Raw genomic sequence first — 23,563 nt, forward strand, 5'->3', positions numbered from 1 at the left:
CCTGTTGCACTTACCCCCATCCTCATGAAGTGCTTTGAACGGCTAGTCATGCACCACATCAAGTCTACCCCCCCCCCTCCCTGGACCCCTTCCAGTTTGCATATCGGTCCAACCGCTCGACCGATGTTGCCATCACCACTACCCTCCACTCAGCACTCACACATCTGGAAAAAAAGGACTCATATGTCAGAATGCTGTTCATTGACTTCAGTTCAGCATTCAACACAATCATCCCTCAACAGCTTATTTACAAACTGATCCAACTGGGGCTCAACACTTCGCTGTGCAACTGGCTGTTGGACTTTCTGACTGGAAGACCTCAGGCAGTACGGGTCGGCAGCAACACATCCAGCACCATCACACTGAACACTGGGGCCCCCCAAGGATGTGTGTTGAGCCCCCTCCTCTTCACTCTGTTGACCCATGACTGCACACCTTCACACAACTCCAACCTTTTTATTAAGTTTACAGATGACACGACTGTGGTGGGTCTCATTAGCAACAAAGATAAGACAAACTACAGGAGCAAGGTAGCCGCCTGGCCAGGTGGTGCAGTGACAACAATCTCTCTGAACGTGGAGAAGACAAAGGAGATTGTTGTAGACTTCAGGAGAGCACACACTCAGCACGTTCCTCTGACCATCAACGGTGCGACTGTGGAGAGAGTGAGCAGCACCAATTTCCTGGGTGTGCACATCACAGAGGACCTCTCCTGGACTGAAAACACAGCAGCACTGGCCAAGAAATCAAATCAGCATCTTTACTTCCTCCACAAACTGAGGAGAGCCAGAGCCCCGCCCCCCATCCTGTACACCTTCTACAGAGGCACCATCGAGAGCATCCTGTCGAGCTGCATCACTGTGTGGTATGGCGCCTGCAACGCATCCTGCCGAAAGACTCTGCAACGCATAGTGAGAGCAGCTGAGAAGATCATTGGTGTCTCTCTCGCCTCCCTCCAGGACATTTATGGAACCCGTCTTATCTGCAAAGCCCTCTGCATCGCAGGTGATCCCACCCACCTATCACACAGCTTCTTCAGCCTGCTGCCATCAGGGAGGAGACTGTGGAGTCTACAGGCCAGGACCAGCAGACTGGAGGACAGCTTCATCCACCAGGCTGTCAGGAAGCTGAACTCACTTGCCCCCCCTCCCCTCTTCTGCCCCAGGCACCACTGAACTATGACCCCCCCGATCCCTGCCCCCACTAATATACGATGACATGCACCAGTCACTTTGTGCAGCATTGGTCTGCTCACTACCTCATTCACCATGGAACTGACATAAATCCACTACCTCATCAGTCAGTTAAATAAAATAACTGCTCTTGAGCCCTTTGCCACTTTAATCAGACTTAATAAGCTTTTGTTTTTGCACTAAATAATCTTTTATCTGCACTGTTGTTCACTTCATTGATTTGCACTCTATCTGCCTTTTGCCTTGTGCTGCTTTATTTAACTTTATTTTTAATTCAATTATATGTCTTTTTAACATTTCCATATTGTATAGTTGTATCTACATTTTATATTTTGATCTAGATTTTTAGGCTTTAATGTTAATGTTATCTGTGTGCACCGGGGGTCTGAGAGTAACGCAATTTCGATTCTCTGTATGTATGTACTGTATATGTGGAAGAATTGACGATAAAGCAGACTTGAACTTGAACTTGAACTTGAAAGCGCCGGAAGTGATCTCTCACGCATGAACGTGTCGTGGCAAAATTTAAATCAACTTTCATCAGCATAAGAGACAGACTCATTCTCAGGTATAATTAAAAAGAAAGCTTTAATTTGTTACAAAGAAGGTCAGACAGTCATACAGCAACACTGAGTTCCTGCAGAGTGAAGCCGACCCAGGAAGAGGGCAGTCCTCCACCTTATATCCCTTTGCTGCTTCAAGGTTACAAAGTTTTAGCAGCTGTAACTTTCCACACATAACAAGGAACACTCTCTATGGGTGGTTTCTCACACATTTAGGACTTAGGTGACCCCTTCAGGTCATCCTTAAGCATTGGCCCCCCACTATATGACCCAATGACCCTCTCAGGACATTCTCAGACATCTGTTTCCCCCCAGGTGTCATCCTTCTGAACCACACAACAATTCTAAGAAAACACATGCATATATAGGCATACAGAAGCAGTGTTAAATGAAATTTTCCACCACAATTTCCCCATTTTTATCATTCATTGATCACTAAAACATAAAAATTCATTACTACTGGTTATATTTTCACTATACACTTAGCATTATGTTGCTCTGTCGGCCGGGCTAAACGAGTAAGTCACTGCTACTGCATTCCTGACATAAGTCACACCCTCAGTCACCTCACAGATACAAACACAATTCAAAATCAAAAATTCACACTCAGGAATACAAACATGATTCAAAATAAAGCAAACTTAAGGCATATAATCACATTTATACTATTCATCTCCGATTTTCTCATAAATGTTCACTCTCTTAAGTTTGTAAAAGAAGTTATTAAATATGCTAAGGCTTGTTGTATGGGGACAGACCCTATTTTAAGCAAGCAAACAGTATAGATTCAGATAGGCCTGAACATTACTTATTTCAAAGAAAAAATATCATAAATCTCATACATTTAACACATTTCACTGTAGCTTCCGCTACTGTTTGTCCCTTCGTCAATAGTTTTCTCCCTACTCAAATCCATGATAATGTCTTCATTGTACACACAAAGAACCATTTGAACCAGTTGATGTGAAATTCTAGACTCCACCAGTCTCTGTACTGAGCTGGATATCAACTAAAAAATACTTGGTAGACATAATAGCAGCAAAAATCATTTAGCAGCATTATGTGTACGCTCAGGCTCTTTTACGGCCTTTCTCGTCTGGGTGATGATATTGGTAACATTGTCACTGTAATCTGGAATATGAAAACAACACGATGTACCCAACTGTGATGCTCATATTTATCTTTTCACTTGTGCACAGACTACTTCGATACTGTTTTTCAGTCTTAACCTTGCTCTTACCGCTGAAAAGGATGCTTTATGTTTAGGCTGGATTCTGGCATTGTTGACATGTGTGTCTCCACTCCTTTCTGTGGGACCTTTCTGCAGTGGCTGGCCTGGATCCACGTTGCTCTCTCTGCTACTTTCACAGCGGTGTGAGTGTTCAGAAGCACCTGGATCTGTCCCAGCCACCTTTTCGCCCTCCAGCTCTTTCTCCTCAGATCTCGTACCACCACGAAATCTCCTGGTTTCAGGTTATGCAACGGTGTTTCAGCAACCTTCCCCTGAGCAGTTTACACCTGCACACAGACATTAGACAGCAGAGAAGACATTTCCTTGCAACAACTCAACATGTCATGCTCACACACCTGTAGATGGCAGCTGTTGTTTACCTCCTCCCTTTACCCATAAATGGTGGTTTGCCAAAGAGAATTTCAAAAGGGCTCAGGTTTACTCTGGATCTATTTCTCATTCTCATGTACATGAGAACGATTGGGAGCACCTTAAGCCATGTGAGTAAGTTTGCAGATGACACGACAGTGGTGGGTCTCATTAGCAACAAAGATGAGACAAACTACAGGAGTGAGGTGAGCCACCTGGCCGGGTGGTGCAGTGACAACAATCTCTCTCTGAACGTGGAGAAGACAAAGGAGATTGTTGTAGACTTCAGGAGAGCACACACTCAGCACGTTCCTCTGACCATCAACGGTGCGACTGTGGAGAGAGTGAGCATCACCAAGTTCCTGGGTGTGCACATCACAGAGGACCTCTCCTGGACTAAAAACACAGCAGCACTGGCCAAGAAATCAAATCAGCGTCTTTACTTCCTCCACAAACTGAGGAGAGCCAGAGCCCCGCCCCCCCATCCTGTACACCTTCTACAGAGGCACCATCGAGAGCATCCTGTCGAGCTGCATCACTGTGTGGTATGGCGCCTGCAACGCATCCTGCCGAAAGACTCTGCAACGCATAGTGAGAGCAGCTGAGAAGATCATTGGTGTCTCTCTTGCCTCCCTCCAGGACATTTATGGAACCCGTCTTACCCGCAAAGCCCTCTGCATCGCAGGTGATCCCACCCACCCATCACACCGCTTCTTCAGCCTGCTGCCATCAGGGAGGAGACTGCGATTCTACAGGCCAGGACCAGCTGACTGAAGGACAGCTTCATCCACCAGGCTGTCAGGAAGCTGAACTCACCCCCGAACTTGCCCCCCCTCCCCTCTTCTGCCCCAGCCACCACTGAACTATGAAGAAAACACATGCATATATAGTCATACAGAAGCAGTGTTAAATGAATTTTTCCACCACAAACGTCACTCATTGTTTACACTTACTGTCTATTGTTTACAACAGAGATTTCGGAAGTGTTACCTTTCACTTTGAAGATCTAAACATATTTAGACATATATTGCAATGGAAGACGATTTCAATAAATCAACAGACAACGTATAATTTTTTTCACAACCATATTTATTTGAACCAGAAAACACAGATCAAGTACTCAGGAGCGATCGGCTGCAGCAGCACGTCTTCAAGCCTCAGAGAGACAGATATCTCTTCAAAACTGGTGGTGTTCTTGTAGCAAGTGTTGTGAGATGCCAACAGAAGTGGAGAGCATATGTTGTCACGAATGGAACAACTACAAGACGACGACGAGGACATTGACAGTATCGCATCACACACCTGCCTGACTGAAGATCCTGAGTTTTCTCCGCTCTTTAGACGCAGCATTTTGCACGTTGTGTTTAGTTTGCCACGTATAAACTGGAGGCGACGCCCAATGCCAGAGGGACCCAATGGCATGCTGTCAATAGAGTGAGTAATGTGTTGTATTTTTATTATAATCACAATGATTATATGGTGCATTATAAACAAATTAATTAATTACAATTACTGCATTATATTTCAGACAGTGCAGATTGGTTGCTTATTATTTGGTAAACAGTAAACAATGAGTGACGTTCATGCGCGAGAGATCACTTCCGGCGCTCTCCGCGCTTGCGCAGACTAAGCCAGAGCGTGACACGTCACATCAGGAAGCACGCGCGCCCTCAGATCAGATGGATGTGGTTGTGTACAAGAGGTAAAAACTATATAAATACTGTTCGTTTTCTTACACAAACTGCTCGTTTCGTGTCTTACATCATCAATGTGTACTTACGATGGGGAATTGTTTAATTTGGACTCCTGTGTGCATGCTCTTTGAGGTGGTGACCATAGACCTCTATTATATGAGTCACAGACAAGAACGGTTTGACCTAAAAATATCAAAATGGGAAATACTGCGGAAACAAAGAAACCTACATCTTGGATGTCCTTGAGGTTAGCTAAAACATACTGTGACGAGTGGGGCAGGGCCGAGAGCCGTGGGAACGGGGCGAGGCCGGTGGAGTGATTGGAGATGAGCGACACCTGTTCGACCCAGCAGTCTCGAGTCCCACGGAGGAGATGGAAGGATATAAAACAGGAGCGACAACAGTGAAGGACGAGAGAGTACCAGGCCTGGATTTTAGTTTGTGTTTTGGTTCTTGTTTGTGCGCAGCAGTCGTCAGTGAGGGACTTCTGCGCTGTTTTGGTGTTTATTTTGTAATTAAAGTTTCTGTTTTTATTGTCCGCCGGTTCCCGCCTCCTTCTTCCCGATGATTATGGAGTTTTAATGCGTTAAAGTGGTGCCGAAACCCGTGAGAAGGAGGGACGCGCTGCTGAAGATCCCTCGCTGCTGTGGTGAATCTTCGTGGCAACCCATCAAAATAAATGTTCGATTTAACGTGACTAAATTGACAATATATTAAGCTACTGTTGTAGCCTACAGTAGATTTTTAGTAGATTTTGATGTAGTAATAATGATATAAGTCTCTATTAATAATAATAATTATGCCTAGACGGTTGCTTGTTTTTTACTTGTTTTGTTGTAAATCTAATTAATATATAATTTTTTATATTCCTTTTATATTCCTTTATATTCCTTATATTCCTATTTAATGCAGTTTTTTTATGCAGATATTGTCACGGCTTACGCTGCTGGAAGGAACACGGAGCCGAGGGATAAACGAAACAAGGATTTATTAAATCAAACATAGGTAAGGTAAGAAGCAAATAACAGGTGGCAAGTGGCAAGTGGCAAGAAACAGGTAACAAGTGGACAAGTAGACAAGTTGACAAGTAGACGAGTTGACAAGTTGACAAGTAACTAGTAACGAGTAGACCCGACAAAACAGAACTGAAAGGACAAGGCTTTTATACAAGGGATAATAGGGAAAACACAGGTGGATGGAATGACTAAATTAACAGGGACATGGAACACATGCGGAAATGACTAGACACACCTGGGAACTAATCAAACCACATAGAGACAGAAACTGGGTCACAGGGGCAAAAACACACAAAATGAGTCCAGGTGTGTGACAGTACTCCCCCCTCCCGGTAGGTGCGTCCTCGCACCGTAGAAACAACAAAGGGAGGCGTGGGTAGGAACTTGGGAGGAGGTTCCGGTGGAGGACAGCCTCCCAGGAGGGGGCCAGCAGACAGGGACTACAGAGGAAGGAGCCAGGGAGGAGATGACGGAGGGAGGAGCCAGGGAGGAGACAGGAAGGATCTGAAGCAGGAGGTACCCAGCAGGACCCAGGCCACAGCCATAACGGCCCAAGGTGGGACCGACGGTGGAAGTAGCCATGGAGGAGGAATGGTCACCGACTCCAGGGACTCGACCCACGGCAACGGAGCAAGTGGAGGAGGAGCCCGAGGCGGAGACGGAGAGCCGAAGAGCCAGGGTGACGGGGAGGAGCCGGAGGTCCTAGGCAGAACTGATGGCTCTGGTGACTGACGCGGCGATGTGGATCCGGAAGGCCGCGGTGAGGCCAGAGTGACCGAGGACTGAGGTGTAGCCGAGGGGATGAAGGAGCCTGACGGAGCCGGAGGGACGGAGGGATGAGGCGAAGCCGGAGGAGTGGAGTCCCGAGGCATAGGATGGACGACGCCAGACCAAGGCGGAGCCGGAGGGACGAGGGAGCCAGGCAGAGCATGTGGACTGCCGGGCCACGGCGGAGAGGAAGGAGCTAGGAGCCATGGTGGAGCCGACGGGTCAACGGGCCGAGGCGGAGTCCAGGCCTCAGAGGCTGGAGGCGGAGGTGAGGGAGACGCCGACCAAGGCGTCGCTGGAGGAACGGCGGTCCCGTTGAGCTCGCACCACAATGATGGTAGGCTGAGGGCGAGCAGAGGGGCAGCCAGACGACAGCGGAGGAGGAGGCAGGAGTGGGTGGGAGGGTGGGAATTTTGGAGGAGCAGGCATTGGAGTAAGCTCTGGGGCTGGAGCCCTTCCTGGGCTTAACGGAGGATCAGGAGCCCGTCCTGGGCTTAACGGAGGATCAGGAGCCCGTCCTGGGCTTAACGGGGGTTCAGGAGCCCGTCCTGGGCTTAACGGGGGTTCAGGAGCCCGTCCTCGGCTTAACGGGGGATCAGGAGCCCGTCCTGGGCTTAAAGGAGGATCAGGAGCCCGTCCTGGGCTTAACGGAAGATCAGGAGCCCTTCCTGGGCTTAACAGGGGTTCAGGAGCCCGTCCTGGGCTTAACGGGGGTTCAGGAGCCCGTCCTGGGCTTAACGAGGGTTCAGGAGCCCGTCCTGGGCTTAAAGGAGGATCAGGAGCCCGTCCTGGGCTTAACGGAAGATCAGGAGCCCTTCCTGGGCTTAACGGAAGATCAGGAGCCCGTCCTGGGCTTAACGGAGGATCAGGAGCCCGTCCTGGGCTTAACGGAGGATCAGGAGCCCGTCCTGGGCTTAACGGAGGATCAGGAGCCCGTCCTGGGCTTAAAGGAGGATCAGGAGCCCGTCCTGGGCTTAACGGGGGAACAGGAGCCCGTCCTGGGCTTAACGGGGAATCAGGAGCCCTTCCTGGGCTTAACAGAGGATCAGGAGCCCGTCCTGGGCTTAACGGAAGATCAGGAGCCCGTCCTGGGCTTAACGGAAGATCAGGAGCCCGTCCTGGGCTTAACTGAGAAACTGGCATAGGTGAATTGGAAACCCCCTCATTTTGACCCATTTGGCGCTCCACATTTTGCTCCTTCGTGGTGGGCAGTGTCGCCGGCTCTCGCACCTGGTCTGACGGGTTGCTCTCTGGCTCTCCGTCATCGGTGGGCTCGGGCTTATGCCTCGTATCGTGGGGAGATTGTAGGCTGGGCTCTGGGTCCAGAGTGGACCTGGCGAGATCCTCCATTGGGCCGACCGTGAGAGGTGACCCATTTCTCACCAGATTCCACTATGAATGCGGCGAAATCCTCCCGAGGACCATCTTCGGGCGACAACGCTCTGCACCTGGAGTTCAGGCTGGCGTGATAAAAGGTGCAGAGCGCGTGGTCCGGGTAGCTGGTGGCATTAGCTAGGAAGAGAAACCGTCTAGTATGGTCCTCGAGAGAAAGTCCCTCCTGCTCCAGCAGGAGGAGGAGGTATTCGGGGCGATAGAGGGGATCCATGACACACTACGGAAAGAAAAAGACTGTGAAAAAACGGAAAACAGAACGGAGAGAAAACACGCAGTTTTTAACTTTTTGGGTCGGGTCTTCTGTCACGGCTTACGCTGCTGGAAGGAACACGGAGCCGAGGGATAAACGAAACAAGGATTTATTAAATCAAACATAGGTAAGGTAAGAAGCAAATAACAGGTGGCAAGTGGCAAGTGGCAAGTAACAGGTAACAAGAGGACAAGTAGACAAGTTGACAAGTAGACGAGTTGACTAGTAACGAGTAGACCCGACAAAACAGAACTGAAAGGACAAGGCTTTTATACAAGGGATAATAGGGAAAACACAGGTGGATGGAATGACTAAATTAACAGGGACATGGAACACATGCGGAAATGACTAGACACACCTGGGAACTAATCAAATCCTGAGCCCAGGTATCAGAATCGGTATCGTGAAGAGAAAAAGGGTATCGGAACATCTCTAGTAACAATTCTCTCGTTTTATCGATGCATCTTGAAACATTATTTTTGAATCGTGAATCATCGATTTCAGACAGTAATCAATATAAAATGCTAAGAAATGAATAGCAATTTCTATAGCGATTAAATACTTTCGAAATATATGCACATTAAATTATTACAAGCACAAATGAATGGAGATCTTGAACAGTGTTTGTGCCTCGCATCTCTCCTTCACGCGCTTCACTGTTTAATGTCTCTGACTGTCACAGGATTGCGTTCGCGCGACACATTTTTGAGAAGCTGATGTGTGATCTCTCCTCAGGACTCGTGGCCAGTAATGCTAAGGTCAAGCAGTCTTGTTTTTCACTGGCTCTCAGTCATACCGACGACATTACCTGAGCATTTTATTGCATGGATGGACAAAAATGTAATGTGTCTAAAGCATTCACAGTTCCACTGAATGATAAATGTTCTTTTAACAATGTTGTTGAACCGAATGTAGGAAGGAAACTGTTCAAATAACCACAGCATTAACAACACCTTTGAAGTAAGAGCGTGAAGTTTATCTGATAATCAGAAGCATGAAAGAGTTTGTTGCTACAGCAAACAGACATCGGGTGTGTTTTCTTTCAGAATCATCATTCACTCTTGGAGAGAAAAAGTTAAATACTGTAGCATTTTATATTATGAAAATGAGATAAAGAAGTTTTTGCACTGTAAGAGAAGTGATCTCACGCTCATAGAAGCCTAATATGAACAAAGACATTTATCCCTGCAGCTAATCTGAATAAAAAGCAGAATGAACAGCTGAAACATTAAGACAGTAAACAAATAAAATGTAAGAATGATGCAGTGATAACTGAAATATAATTTATTACATTACAGAAACTATAAAATATATGTCCTACCTAATTCTGTGCAGAAAATATAAATAATTGTTTGTAGTATATAAAACAATTATAAAATTGACCTTAGGAAAGAAATGTGAATTACAAATGATTGATTATTGTCCAGCAGTGTTTTTGATTTCTTATAGGAAATTCAAAGTAAGAAATAAGAATTTCTTGTAAAAAATAAATAAATAAATAATGAATACATACATAGGCCGACATAAAATGATTGTATCTGACATTTCTGTCACTTCAGAAATGATGGCTACACCCCTGGTGTGATAAATGTTAGCCTCTTCATAATACTTTTAAAATCTTCTTAAAATTTCTACATATGCCATAGCATCATTAAACTAGCATCTAACAATGGACATTTTTTTTCCTCTAACCTATGGTTCTGTATCCATAAAGGCTTCTGTGTATTTTTTTCCCTGGACTAAGCATTTAAATATTCCTGTGAATGCACTTAAAGAATGCAGATTCAAATTGTTAATCAAATTGAATTATGAATTTAATTTAATATAATTGAATCATTCTTAATTTGCAAAAATCATTCTTGAATTGAATCAAAAACCTATGAATCGTGAATTCAATCAATTTGATGTCAACCCAAAGATTCACTACCCTAATCCATAGAGTATAGATTTTAACCAAAAAACATCCTTAATGTAACTTTAATGAAAAATTTAATTCAGATAAATCAGATTAAGCTCATTTCAGTCCTGTTGTTCTGAATGAGATGAGATCAGATGTCTGTGAAAGAGTGCAGCTGTAGTTGTAGTTTTCTCCTGCAGGTGGCGCTCTCTACATCAGCAGCTCTGAGCAGCTACAAACTCAACGAGTCCCATGAGTCTCTGCTCCAGTCAACAGAAGATCACAATCCTCTCTTCATTCACATGTGAACTGACTAGAACTGAGTCAAACAGCAGCACACACTCAATACACACAGCTGCATGTAGAGCTGATTCTGCTTTACTCTCAATCAAACTGTCCAGAGCATTTCATTAATACAGGAAAGATACTGTTTTATTTGATCTGAAACTGAATCTGTGACGTCATTTATATAAATAGCCATTTTACTTCCCTCAGAAACAAATGCTGTCCACTTGTTACTTCCAAAACAAGATTGAGTTGCACTTTTTTTATGTTCCTGATACTAGTTCTTTCTTTCTCTTAGTTTCTCTTTTCTCAGATGTATTATAGTGCAAACTAACAGCATGTGTTTTCCCCCAGAAGAAGAAACTTCCTCTTTCCTCAGTGAAGCGGTCAGAGGTTTCCTCGTGTGTCAGTCGAGTGTGAGTCTCGCCGTGAAGACGCTTGTCTTGATGAGAGCCAGAACACAGACGATCTGAAGCAGCGTCACACTCTTCTGCTGGGATTGAGTTCTTCTGAAACTGGACTTTAGAGAAATGATGCTCATCTTTGGACTGATGCTGCTGCAAACTGCTGCATGTGAGTCACTTTCACATCAGACTCTTATGAAGCTGATCAATCAGATCTATCTCTGATATAAAAACATTTGAGTTAATATTCCATTAAGAGTCTGCAGAGATCTAGTCACAGTGTTTTCTGAGCTTCTTAAACCATTTGTACTAGTGGAGTATTATAAAATGTGAGAGGAAGATTTATTTTATTACATCAGTTCAACCGTAACTTTACAAAGCTACAAGAAAACTTTATTCAACAATTCTTCTCCCCCGCGTCACCCTGTCTCCGTTTTGAAGAATATCACAATGTATGCGTGTGATTTTCCTGCATGTAACTATCCCTTTTAGTCAGGAGACACACAGATGATACAAATCTGTGTTTATTGTGAAGATGAGTGTAAGCAGCCGAGGGTTGCTGGACCACGGTTGTTAATGGACACACACGCCTGGTTTATTATTAACTGAAGATTAAAATGCTCAGTTGTAGATTTTTGTTTCCAAATAAACAGTCAATAAATCCACATTTCCATCCTTCACCTGAACAAATATCTACTCGCATATATATCCCAGTGTAACTGTGTGCACCTTCTCTCCTGTTATCTGAGGGAAGTTTCCGTCTGTATGATGTAACTGATTACACAAGAATGACCCTCACTGGACACCTGCATGTAAAAGTTTAAAGTAGAGATGAAATGGTTCTGACAATGAGCATTATTGAGATGAACTGAGATCAGATCAAGAGTCTGTCTGATGTGTTTCTGCAGATTAACTTTAATTCTGTGAATGTTTGTGTAATTTGTGTCTGATTTTAATTCATGATGTCCTAAAATTTTTGAACATTTTTGTGTGTTTTGTTCTTCAGGTCTGGAGTTAAACTGCAGTTTTGATCAGTCTGATCACTGTTACACAGCTCTGGGACACAAACTCAATCTGATGATGGTGCAGGACGCTAGTAAATATGATCTGACGATAATAAAGAGAATAAACAACAACACAGCGGATGATGCAGTTTGTAGAGTAAAGAATGGCAGGATGAGGAAGACTGAATGTGATCTTTATAATAACAGATCTGAAGTGACAGTCATTAATGGGACTCTGATAATAAACCGTGTGAACAGAACAGATTCAGGGAATTACAGATTAAAACTCTCTCACTCAGACGGCTCAGAAACATCTAGAGATCTTCAAGTGATTGTTGAAGGTACAGAAACTCTCTCATCAGACTCATTACAATCTCATGTTCTCCAAAGATCTCTCTCTCATGCAGATGAATCAGTTGAATCTCTGGGAAGGTTTTTATTGCAGCTCATTATTAAATATTTATGAAGAATTCAGTCAACAGCATCTTCTCTTTCTTTGCACTGAGTCTGAGACTATTTTAAGAATGAAATACCAGCGTGTTGCTAACTGTGTACTGAATACTGCTTTTAAAAATGACATGTGAAAGCATTTCAGACAGTTATTTGCTTCATTGTTGTCACATGACTGACTTACACTATCATATCAGATATAAATTTAGTTTAGAAATGTCTTGACTGACTCATTTACATAATATCAAGGAAGAGTCATGTGACTGTGATGTGTCCCTCCCTCCAGCTCCTATTGGCTCAGTGGAAGTGTCAATCATCTGCTCCTCCAATCAGACTTCAGTGTTCTGCTCCTCTGAGGGAGATCAGATCATCTACAGCTGGACTCTGAATGGAGAAATACTAAAAGATGGACCAATGGATGGAAACAGCAGAATTGATCTGGATGAGGAAACTGATGGAGACATCAGCTGCAGCGTGAAGAACCACGTCAGTCACGCACAGAAGACCATTAGACTCAAACCCTGTCCTGGTGAGATTAATACATGAATGTCAAACATAATTGCTAAACAAAAGCATCAAGAGTGAAGCAGAATCTCACAAAACTTGTCAAGAACATGTAAAAGTCATGTTTTACCGCCAAATTAGCAGAAACTCTGAAGCATATTTCGATGGATTGTGATGTTTTTAACTCCTGTAGGACTCTTTAGAAAGTATTTTGAAGGAAGTAAGAACAGATTTAGGCTGGAATTACATTTTTTTAAGTGAAAAATAAACTTTAAAAAATTGTTTTTATTATTTGTTGAAATATATAGTTTATTATTTACAGTTTATATTTTTCACTTGTTTCTCAGCTTTAGCTGGCACGGCGCAAAAAAAAAAAAATTTATCGTATAAAATAAATGAGAAATATTTTACAAATATTTTTTAATAATTTGATTTTTTCTTATTATTTATATATATATATATATATATTTATATCCATATTGTCACATTTTCTTTAAAAACATATGTGCAATTACTCTTTTGTATTTTATAATGGGAATCATATTCCAAACAAGTCTTTCATTGTTTTTATTTTTTTTATTTTATTTTTTTTACTCACTTGACATGTCTAAATAATCCCACATACACAGGCTTTTTAAATAAAAAATAAAAAACAGGGTGTGCGATACTTGATTATCTTATGAAAATATACCAACAGTCTTAAACGTAATGTAACCTTCACAGACAGCCATGATAACTTTCTATGCACATCACTAACATTATCTCGAAGTGGATGGTGAAGCACTGGTCTGGAGGTGTTTTTAGGTGCTTCTCAAATGCTCTTGACAGTAACTTTAAGGCAGTTCTCAAGATGCAATAAAACTAATGACTGCAATACATCTTTATAAAACTAAGGACGGAATTAATGCAGAATATTACCTGCCAACCGCTATATCTTTTCCCATAGTGCTTTATAATCTATATGTTCAGACCAGCACAGCATATTGTCAGGTTTCACACTCAGCAACTTAACAATTGTTACTTGTTTGTGTGGAGGAAATTTTATTTTCTGTATTATTTGTTTCACTGTACTAGAGAGTGTTCTTTAGAGTGCCTCTGATTGCTTCAGTGTGTGTGTGTGTGCAAGGGTTAAGGTTGGACAGAGATGTTATTTTAGTTTCTTAGACATCCTGGCTCCTTAGAAAACGATTTGCATTAAACTCTTAGAAACGCATCTGGAGGACATAGTTGCACATATTAAATGGACACATTAATATGAATTATGACTGGATAAGAACAAAGCATCCGCATTTGATGAAGGTATAAATGTTGAGTTTGGGTGTTTTCTCTTTGTTGCAGTCTACAGCCAACCCAGAATGACTGAATGAATGTAGACCTTTCCCTGCAGGAAAATAAATATTATTTTGTCTCATACCTTTAATTGAAAAGGAAAATTGCCACACCAGTTTTTTTTTTTTTTTTTTTTTTTTTTGGATTTTCCTTATATATCAGAAATATGATTTGAGGGATTAATACAGTCGAATGCCCCTAAAACATGCAATTAAAATTTATACAAAATATTATGTACTGCTTACTGTTTTGATTTTGAACTGATATTTGACCTATACGTCTCCTTTACATGTTTCATGAGATTCAGACAAATAAATTCTCTCAACTGGCCAATTAATTCTTTAAAATGCAGTCATTTCTATTAAGAGAGAAAGCAGCTGATTCTGTGCTGATGTTTTATTTCAGGGTCAACTACTGCAGCTGTGACCTCTGTGACCTCTAATGTGACCTCTAATGTGACCTCTGCAGTAACCAGAAGCTCACAGACATTAGAAAATGGTAAGTTTCCCATCGGCTGGTATGAATGTCACCACGGATGTCACTCCAAGCCCTAAAGAGAGATGGAAGTGTGAGTGTTGAGCTACGACATATACAGTCAAATACAAATAAATAAAAAAAATAACAATGGCACCCACATGGAAAAAAACCTATATAAACATATGTTTCAATATAGGTTTTGATATAAGTTTTTAATATATGTGACATATATAAAATTGGCCGTTTTCCTATATTATATGTACATATATGTACATATATGCACACATATATAGGTACACATATGTGTACACACATATATATATATATATATATATATATATATATATATATATATATATATATATATATATATACATATATGTACATATATACACACATATATTTACACATATGTGTACATATATGTACACATATATATGTGCATACATATACCTATATAGGTACATATATGCACGTATATATGCACCTATATGTTCACCTATAATAGTAAAATTAAAATCCATAGCTGCTAGGCAACATAAATAAAAGTCCAAAATGTAGAAATGTACATTATTTATTTACTCAAGATCAATGAAATAGTACAAAACAAAAAATATGAGCTAGGCATCATGTATGACAGTCAAAAATTAGATATGAGCTACAAAATGACCAGATCCTGCCATCAGCTATATAGAAGACATATCTTGTATGTATAGGGCTTATATGTGGATAGACCTATATACTCTCAGAGACCTATATTTCCTGTATATGTACATATATGCATCTCACTTTTGCATATATGCAGTATATATGTGCATATACACTGCAAATAGGTTTCATATATGCGCATATAACCACATATAGGTTCTTTCCATGTGGGCAGTGATAAAGACTATAGCTAATATGATTTTGAACTAATTCAATGTGCTGTTAAATTGCATGTAGTTGTTACAGTTGTTTTTTATGTTGCAAGTTGGTGTAAATGAGCTGTTCGAGGCAGTTTTGGAGTTTGATTTAAATGACCTTGTGTTTTTCTTCCATAGTTTTGCTCTTTCTGATTGCTTTTGGCTGCGCTGCTGTGATCCTGATTCTGCTGTTCACCATCGTATGTTGCGTTTACAAGAAAAAACATCTAAAGTCAACACCAGGTCAGTCAATTTTGTATCTATAGTTCATATACGAACTGAAGAAGGTTAAAATATTGTACAATTCAATGCAAGCAGCAATTACAGAGCCAAACACATGGATTATTATGCATTAAAATGCGGAGAAGATTTGTAGCTTATAATGATGTCTCAGATCATCCTCATAACATCTATAATGTTTCTAGTTTTGGTGTAATTGTCTTTGAAACTGTCAGTCCTAAATGCTAAATGTCATATGTTTGTGGAACTTCTTAAAATGAACCTTTAAGTCTTTACTTCAATCACATCTTGATTGTTTTATTTCAAATCCATTGTAGTGGTGTATGAAGGCAAAAGCACAAAAAATGCAGTGTTCAAATACTTCTGGACCTGATTGTATGTATTAAATTGATTTGTTTGGGCATTGAACTCCATTACAAACAGTTTCAAAAAGTTACACAAAAAGTAGAAACATTTTAGATCTTATGAAGATAATCTGAGACTGTTTTGGTGGAGATTTGACAAACTTTCTGTGAAAAGTTGAATCATTTATGCTGCGATGCCCAGGGAGCAGTTGGGGGTTCGGTGCCTTGCTCAAGGACACCTCAGTTGTGGTATTACCGGCCCGAGATTCGAACCCACAACCCTAGGGTTAGGAATCAAACTCTCTAACCAAAAGGGCCAAACTTCCCCATAAAGGCCATGACTTCCCCCTTAACCCAGTGGTTAAAATTGGTTCAAAATGGACTATAGGCTAGAAACAATATTCCTCAAGCATCATGATTGTATAGAAATATTTTTGTTGTTGTTTTAACCAGATTATTAGATTTAATAATGATTTTTGCCTATTTATGTTTTGGCTAGTAGTACTTAAGCATGATCACAGTATGAATAGGAAGGTTAAAGTCATTTGGCCTCAATCATAAACCATGAACATAATTATTTTATGTAAATTATTCATAAAGCTGTTGTGATTCACGTATGTGTTTGTATTGTCACATTGTTAGTTGTTTTGAAAAATATACAGCAGCTTCCAACATGCCTTGTTTAAGAATGACTGGAACTCATTAGCACATGTTTAACTATGACATTTGTAATGGTTTAATGAAGCTTTTGTGAATTTTCGGGAAGATACTCTCTATTTGCAAATTGCTTAGCATTTAAGAATGCTTAGAAGTTTTATGTATGAGATCTAATAAATCCAAGATTAATGAATATCTCACCTCCCTTTTTGTATTATTAACTTTCTCTCAATGCATTACATGCAAACAGTCTGATATGTGAAAAACTTTTGACCTGCATGATCTGTTACAACCCGAATTCCGGAAAAGTTGGGACGTTTTTTAAATTTTAATAAAATGAAAACTAAAAGACTTTCAAATCACATGAGCCAATATTTTATTCACAATAGAACATAGATAACGTAGCAAATGTTTAAACTGAGAAAGTTTACAATTTTATGCACAAAATGAGCTCATTTCAATTTTGATTTCTGCTACAGGTCTCAATAGTTGGGACGGGGCATGTTTACCATGGTGTAGCATCTCCTTTTCTTTTCAAAACAGTTTGAAGACATCTGGGCATTGAGGCTATGAGTTGCTGGAGTTTTGCTGTTGGAATTTGGTCCCATTCTTGCCTTATATAGATTTCCAGCTGCTGAAGAGTTCGTGGTCGTCTTTGACGTATTTTTCGTTTAATGATGCGCCAAATGTTCTCTATAGGTGAAAGATCTGGACTGCAGGCAGGCCAGGTTAGCACCCGGACTCTTCTACGACGAAGCCATGCTGTTGTTATAGCTGCAGTATGTGGTTTTGCATTGTCCTGCTGAAATAAACAAGGCCTTCCCTGAAATAGACGTTGTTTGGAGGGAAGCATATGTTGCTCTAAAACCTTTATATACCTTTCAGCATTCACAGAGCCTTCCAAAACATGCAAGCTGCCCATACCGTATGCACTTATGCACCCCCATACCATCAGAGATGCTGGCTTTTGAACTGAACGCTGATAACATGCTGGAAGGTCTCCCTCCTCTTTAGCCCGGAGGACACGGCGTCCGTGATTTCCAACAAGAATGTCAAATTTGGACTCGTCTGACCATAAAACACTATTCCACTTTGAAATAGTCCATTTTAAATGAGCCTTGGCCCACAGGACACGACGGCGCTTCTGGACCATGTTCACATATGGCTTCCTTTTTGCATGATAGAGCTTTAGTTGGCATCTGCTGATGGCACGGCGGATTGTGTTTACCGACAGTGGTTTCTGAAAGTATTCCTGGGCCCATTTAGTAATGTCATTGACACAATCATGCCGATGAGTGATGAAGTGTCGTCTGAGAGCCCGAAGACCACGGGCATCCAATAAAGGTCTCCGGCCTTGTCCCTTACGCACAGAGATTTCTCCAGTTTCTCTGAATCTTTTGATGATGTTATGCACTGTAGATGATGAGATTTGCAAAGCCTTTGCAATTTGACGTTGAGGAACATTGTTTTTAAAGTTTTCCACAATTTTTTTACGCAGTCTTTCACAGATTGGAGAGCCTCTGCCCATCTTTACTTCTGAGAGACTCTGCTTCTCTAAGACAAAGCTTTTATAGCTAATCATGTTACAGACCTGATATCAATTAACTTAATTAATCACTAGATGTTCTCCCAGCTGAATCTTTTCAAAACTGCTTGCATTTTTAGCCATTTGTTGCCCCCGTGCCAACTTTTTTGAGACCTGTAGCAGGCATTAAATTTTAAATGAGCTAATTAAGTGGATAAAAGTGTAAAATTTCTCAGTTTAAACATTTGCTACGTTATCTATGTTCTATTGTGAATAAAATATTGGCTCATGTGATTTGAAATTCCTTTAGTTTTCATTTTATTAAAATGTAAAAAACGTCCCAACTTTTCCGGAATTCGGGTTGTATAAAGCTAGTTTTTAAGCTAATTGTTACGAACCCATTAACTAAATATAAAGATGGGTACGCAACATAAGAAAGCCCAGGAGTCAGAGTTAAAACAAAATATAAACAGATTTATTTTCTGATTCGAACAACAGGTTTATACAACGATTGACTTCAGTCAGTGCTGACAAAACCAAAAAAAATATAGCCCTGTCAAATAACCTTCTCTTATAAATATATACAAAACTACCCTACCTCCTCGAAGAAAAAGAAAATTTACGTGAGTCTTCCGCAAGCTTCCTGCTGCACTGTTATATCCTGCGCTAAAGTGCATAAACAAATGAAATCAAAGTTCAGCGTCTCTTTTCCCAAGGCTCACAAAAATTTGCCAAAAAAAATAGGAAAAAGAGAAAAACGGAACAGCAAAGCTGTGTAAGTAGTTGCCCCGTATTTAGGCAGTAAACATCTATGCCAAACGCAACAGCAATGTCACGCGCCAAGGTCCAAGAGGGAATGAGCTGTTGTCCTGATGTAATGGGAGTCTTTTAATAGCAGGTCCAATCCGCTTCATCAGCACACAATCAGGGACACCTGCACACAATTATAGACGGTGAAATGGCAGGAGAAAAACACAGCATCAGACAATCCCAGGGGAAACCTCAAGGCCACGTAACACTAATACTTAAATGATTGAGACTGTAGCTGATCTGTTTCTAATGCCAGTGTTTTCCCATCAGCCGCTGCTGGAGATACGGAGCTCATTTACAGTAATATACCTGAGAAAAAGAATGAAAAGAAGACAACAGGTAAGACACTCAATGAAGCTCAGAGATCTTCTTAAGGCTACTCTGTAAAACAACACAGTCTCAGTCATTGGATTGTCACGTTACTGCCTAAATCTGAAGGTCCTTCAGTCACTATTACTAATTGGAAACAAAAACCTTCTGGCTAATTTAATGTTGCAAATTAGCATGATGTTGCTCTTTCATGACTAAAAGAAAATATTATGTAAAAACTAGATTTCCGTCTTTCAAAATCACTTAGTTTAAAAAAGTTTGAAAGCTGTGTATTAGATTAAAATTACCAGTGTCTGGTAAGTGGTCAAATCTTTTAGTCTCTTTTGCAGTTTATGCTCTGAATACCTCAGTCAGTTTGTTACTGTATTTTTTTCCCCCTTTTACACTAATAGAGAAGTGACTGAAACGGTCATCATTAGACTCTTTCTGCAGAATGACCGAAAGACTTGCAGGTTTGACTAGTCAAGCTCAAATAATCGATGCTAGGATAAAACTGCATCTAATTACCCATTCTGACATAGAGTTTTTGTTTTATATTCAATACATTAATTCAAAAATGTTACTATTTTGATTTTGATGTTAAATTGTATTATTATTATATTAAAGATAGAATAGGTGATTTTGTTATGCTGGTTGAATGTCCCAATAGCAATCACCAAGTTAGCAATCACCCTTGGTCCGAGAACTCTGAAAGTGTGTATTTGTGTTCCTCCATGCACCTTATTCACGGAGACATGATACATCATTGGCACGTAACATTACACTATTGCAGACCCAACAAGAATGGGAGGCTTTGTTTTTGTTATATTATGCGCTTTGTACTGTAATGTTTTTCACCGGTCAGTGAGACATGATCTAATCTGACAGAGTATGCTAACTTCCCCTAAATCACCTACCCTACCTTTAATTGTTACATTTTGCTATTTAATCTTAATTTCAATGTAAAATCAGTTATTTAATGAAAAAAAAAACATCAGTCTGCCGTTTTTAAAGATTGTTAACAGTAGTTCAAGTATCTGGTCTTCGGTTGTAAACTAAGACTTCTTATAATGTCTTCTGTGGAAACTGCAACATTAGAAACAAAGATTTAGAAGATGAATCTTATTCAATTTAGTAACTAAGCTAATTAATCTGTAGAGTAGTTAGTAGTTTAATAGTGTTGGGTCAGGTGATGAATGATTCGTTCATTGCGTCTGTCATGTTACTAAAGAACGAAAGATTCGGAAAGTCAACTTATATTGTGTTTGTTTTGCTCAAATATAATGATTTTCTAATTTAGAATATTATCAAAGATTGTGTAAACGTATAACATTTTAACTCTGTTCGAATTAATGAACAGGAGAATCGTTAAAATGATCCGATCTTTTTGCACTGCATTGAATCTTTTCATCATTATTATTTGCTGCTTTCTCAGTGAACTGTTGAAAAGCTTCATTTGTCAGTCAGCAGTTTGTGGTAAAGCTACTATTTCTCCAGTAGACTAACGGTAACCAATAGCTCCTCAGTGTGTGTAGAGACGTCTGGTAATGTCTTTTTATTGTTTCTCTTTTCTCACTGCAGAATCGCTCCCGGCTGCTGATGAGGAATACGCCGCGGTGCGACCGCAGACAAAGAGGAAGAAGAAGAAGAAGGGGGAGGAAGAGGAGGAGGTCCAGAATGGCGAGGTGACATTCGCTCTGAACCACTCAGTCGCTCCACAGCAGCCTCAGGAGGAGAGAAGTATTTACGCACAGGTACAAAGACGCTAGTCTCACAACAAGAAGATCGCACTTTACCTGGGAAACCAAGTGCTTTTTTCACTTATGTTTGACTTTGTGAGTTTTATGGATTGTATTAAGCACATATCTCTTTGCAGTTGTAAATTATTTTGTGTGATGTATTGTATGTTGATATGAACTGTAGAGCGAGAGCTTTATGAGATGGTTGGTAAGCAAGAGAATGAAAAAAGAGGAAACCAAATGCATGTTATTTTTCTCAATCCACTGAGCTCTTCTGTTTTTAGCACTTCTCGATTTGCAGCTGCGACTTTATGATGGCAAGTAAAGCTTAAACGGGAGTCAACTTGTAATCATGAATCTTGAGGAGGTGATCAAGTTGCTCACTAATCACGAAAACAGCAGTTTGGTGATTTTGCAACATTAAAACATTTTTAGTTCAAAAGTCACAGAGAACCTGAGCTTGCTAGATTGAGTTCTAGAGGATAAAGTAGTTATTGAGGAGAGTTTAATGGTGATATGAGAGAGTTAAAACGAGGGGTTAAAACAGTTCAAATATCTGCATTCGTCTGTCTGGAGTGTGTTGAAGCAGTCACGTGTTTTTAACCTTTAAATCAGGGTCAGAAAATAAGGGGGGATTCTGGCAAAAAGCCACCAAAATGAAACAAAAAAAATTCAAGATAAAGTGGCAAAAATTGCAACTGCACAATTAAACAATTGATTATCACTTATTCAATTCTTTCTGCTGGTGAATTTCCTCATCATAAACAACACTGCAGAAAAGATGTACATAAAAGATTAATTTTGTGGCTTTGGTGATATAACGGGGGTCATTGACCGACATTGACCTGGCCGTATCCCCAGAACCCAGACACAAAAAAAGTTTCATGTTTTCATTATTCAGCATTAATAATCATTATAACAATACCAAGAGCAATAATATATTTAAAATGTTGTCATAATATTGCAGCCATATATTGGCTCCTGTTTTTAAACATGTAATTTAGATACAAGTTTAAACATTCAACTGTTATTGGCAACAGTTTCAAGTATTTTAATTGATTGAAGTAATTGGTTAAAATAAAGTATTTATCACTGAAGACAACACAGATGCAATTATTAAGGTGGTGACAAAAATTGCTCTCATTAATGTTTTTCTGACCTGGTTTACTGTTACTTCTGTTTAAAGAAAAATATTGCATTAATAATGTCTTAAATTTCATTCCTCTAATACTGGAAACGATCTGAGAAAGGCCTGATAATGTCTCAGGGTTTGCACATACAGTAATTGCTCAAAGTACTGAAGTGTTGGTTGATAGTAAATTGTATTTGTTTCTACTCGCTAAACTAGTCCAGTGTTCAATTTCCAGAGAAAAAAGGGGGGGGGGATAAAAATGCATTCAAAACAGTTGAATCTTTATTGTTTTTAATGAAAATAAGTGTTAATTTTTTATTTTATTTAATAATAACTGATTGATTTTGTCAACCAGCTCTTTATATTGTTTATATTGTTGGATATACATTGTAAACTAAACAAGACATTTTTTTTTTTTTGAAAAATGTAAATGACTAATTTTTTTTATTTCTAAGCAAAAATTGTTTCTTTTTAAAAGTGATTGAGTGTATAGCTGTGTGTATGTGACTATATTATTGTCAAGCTCTGTTTATAAAGTGTGCGCACACACATACAGTACATGCATATATATATATATATATATATATATATATATATATATATATATATATATATACATACAGTGCCGTGAGAATGTTTTTGCCCCCTTCCTGTTTTTGTATATTTTTTGCATATTTGTAACACTTAAAAAATGCAGATCATCAAAAAAAATTGACAATTACACAAAGATAATACAAGTAAATACAAAATGGCATTTTTAAGTGATGATTTCATTTATTAAGGGAAAAAAAGCTTTCCAAACCTACCTGGCCCTGCATGAAAAATTAATTGCCCCCTCCTGTTAAATCATGAAAAAACTGTGATTAACCACATTATTTTAGAAAGCGGAGTAAAATTTTACTAGACCCATCAAGGCCTGATTACTCGAGCTAAAGAAATTCAAGAACATATGAGTAACAAAATATTTGACATGTATCAGTCTGGAAAGGGTTATAAAACCATTTCTAAGGCTTTGGGACTCCAACAAACAACGGTCAGAGAGCCATTATCCACAAATAGAGAAAACTTGGAAT

General features: G+C 40.1%; 1 protein-coding gene across 1 annotated transcript in view; it reads left to right on the forward strand.

Annotated features, from left to right (window-relative positions):
* The window catches only part of LOC132109356 (uncharacterized), a 271,659-nt gene that overhangs the window by 167,279 nt on the left and 80,817 nt on the right, over window positions 1-23,563 (forward strand). The window contains exons 16-17 of the mRNA XM_059515376.1: window positions 12,072-12,410; window positions 12,806-13,048. Coding sequence (XP_059371359.1) covers window positions 12,072-12,410; window positions 12,806-13,048 — 582 coding nt within the window. The remainder of the gene's footprint in view (window positions 1-12,071; window positions 12,411-12,805; window positions 13,049-23,563) is intronic.

Source organism: Carassius carassius, chromosome 29, assembly GCF_963082965.1.
Source record: "Carassius carassius chromosome 29, fCarCar2.1, whole genome shotgun sequence".
Lineage (NCBI taxonomy): Eukaryota > Metazoa > Chordata > Actinopteri > Cypriniformes > Cyprinidae > Carassius > Carassius carassius.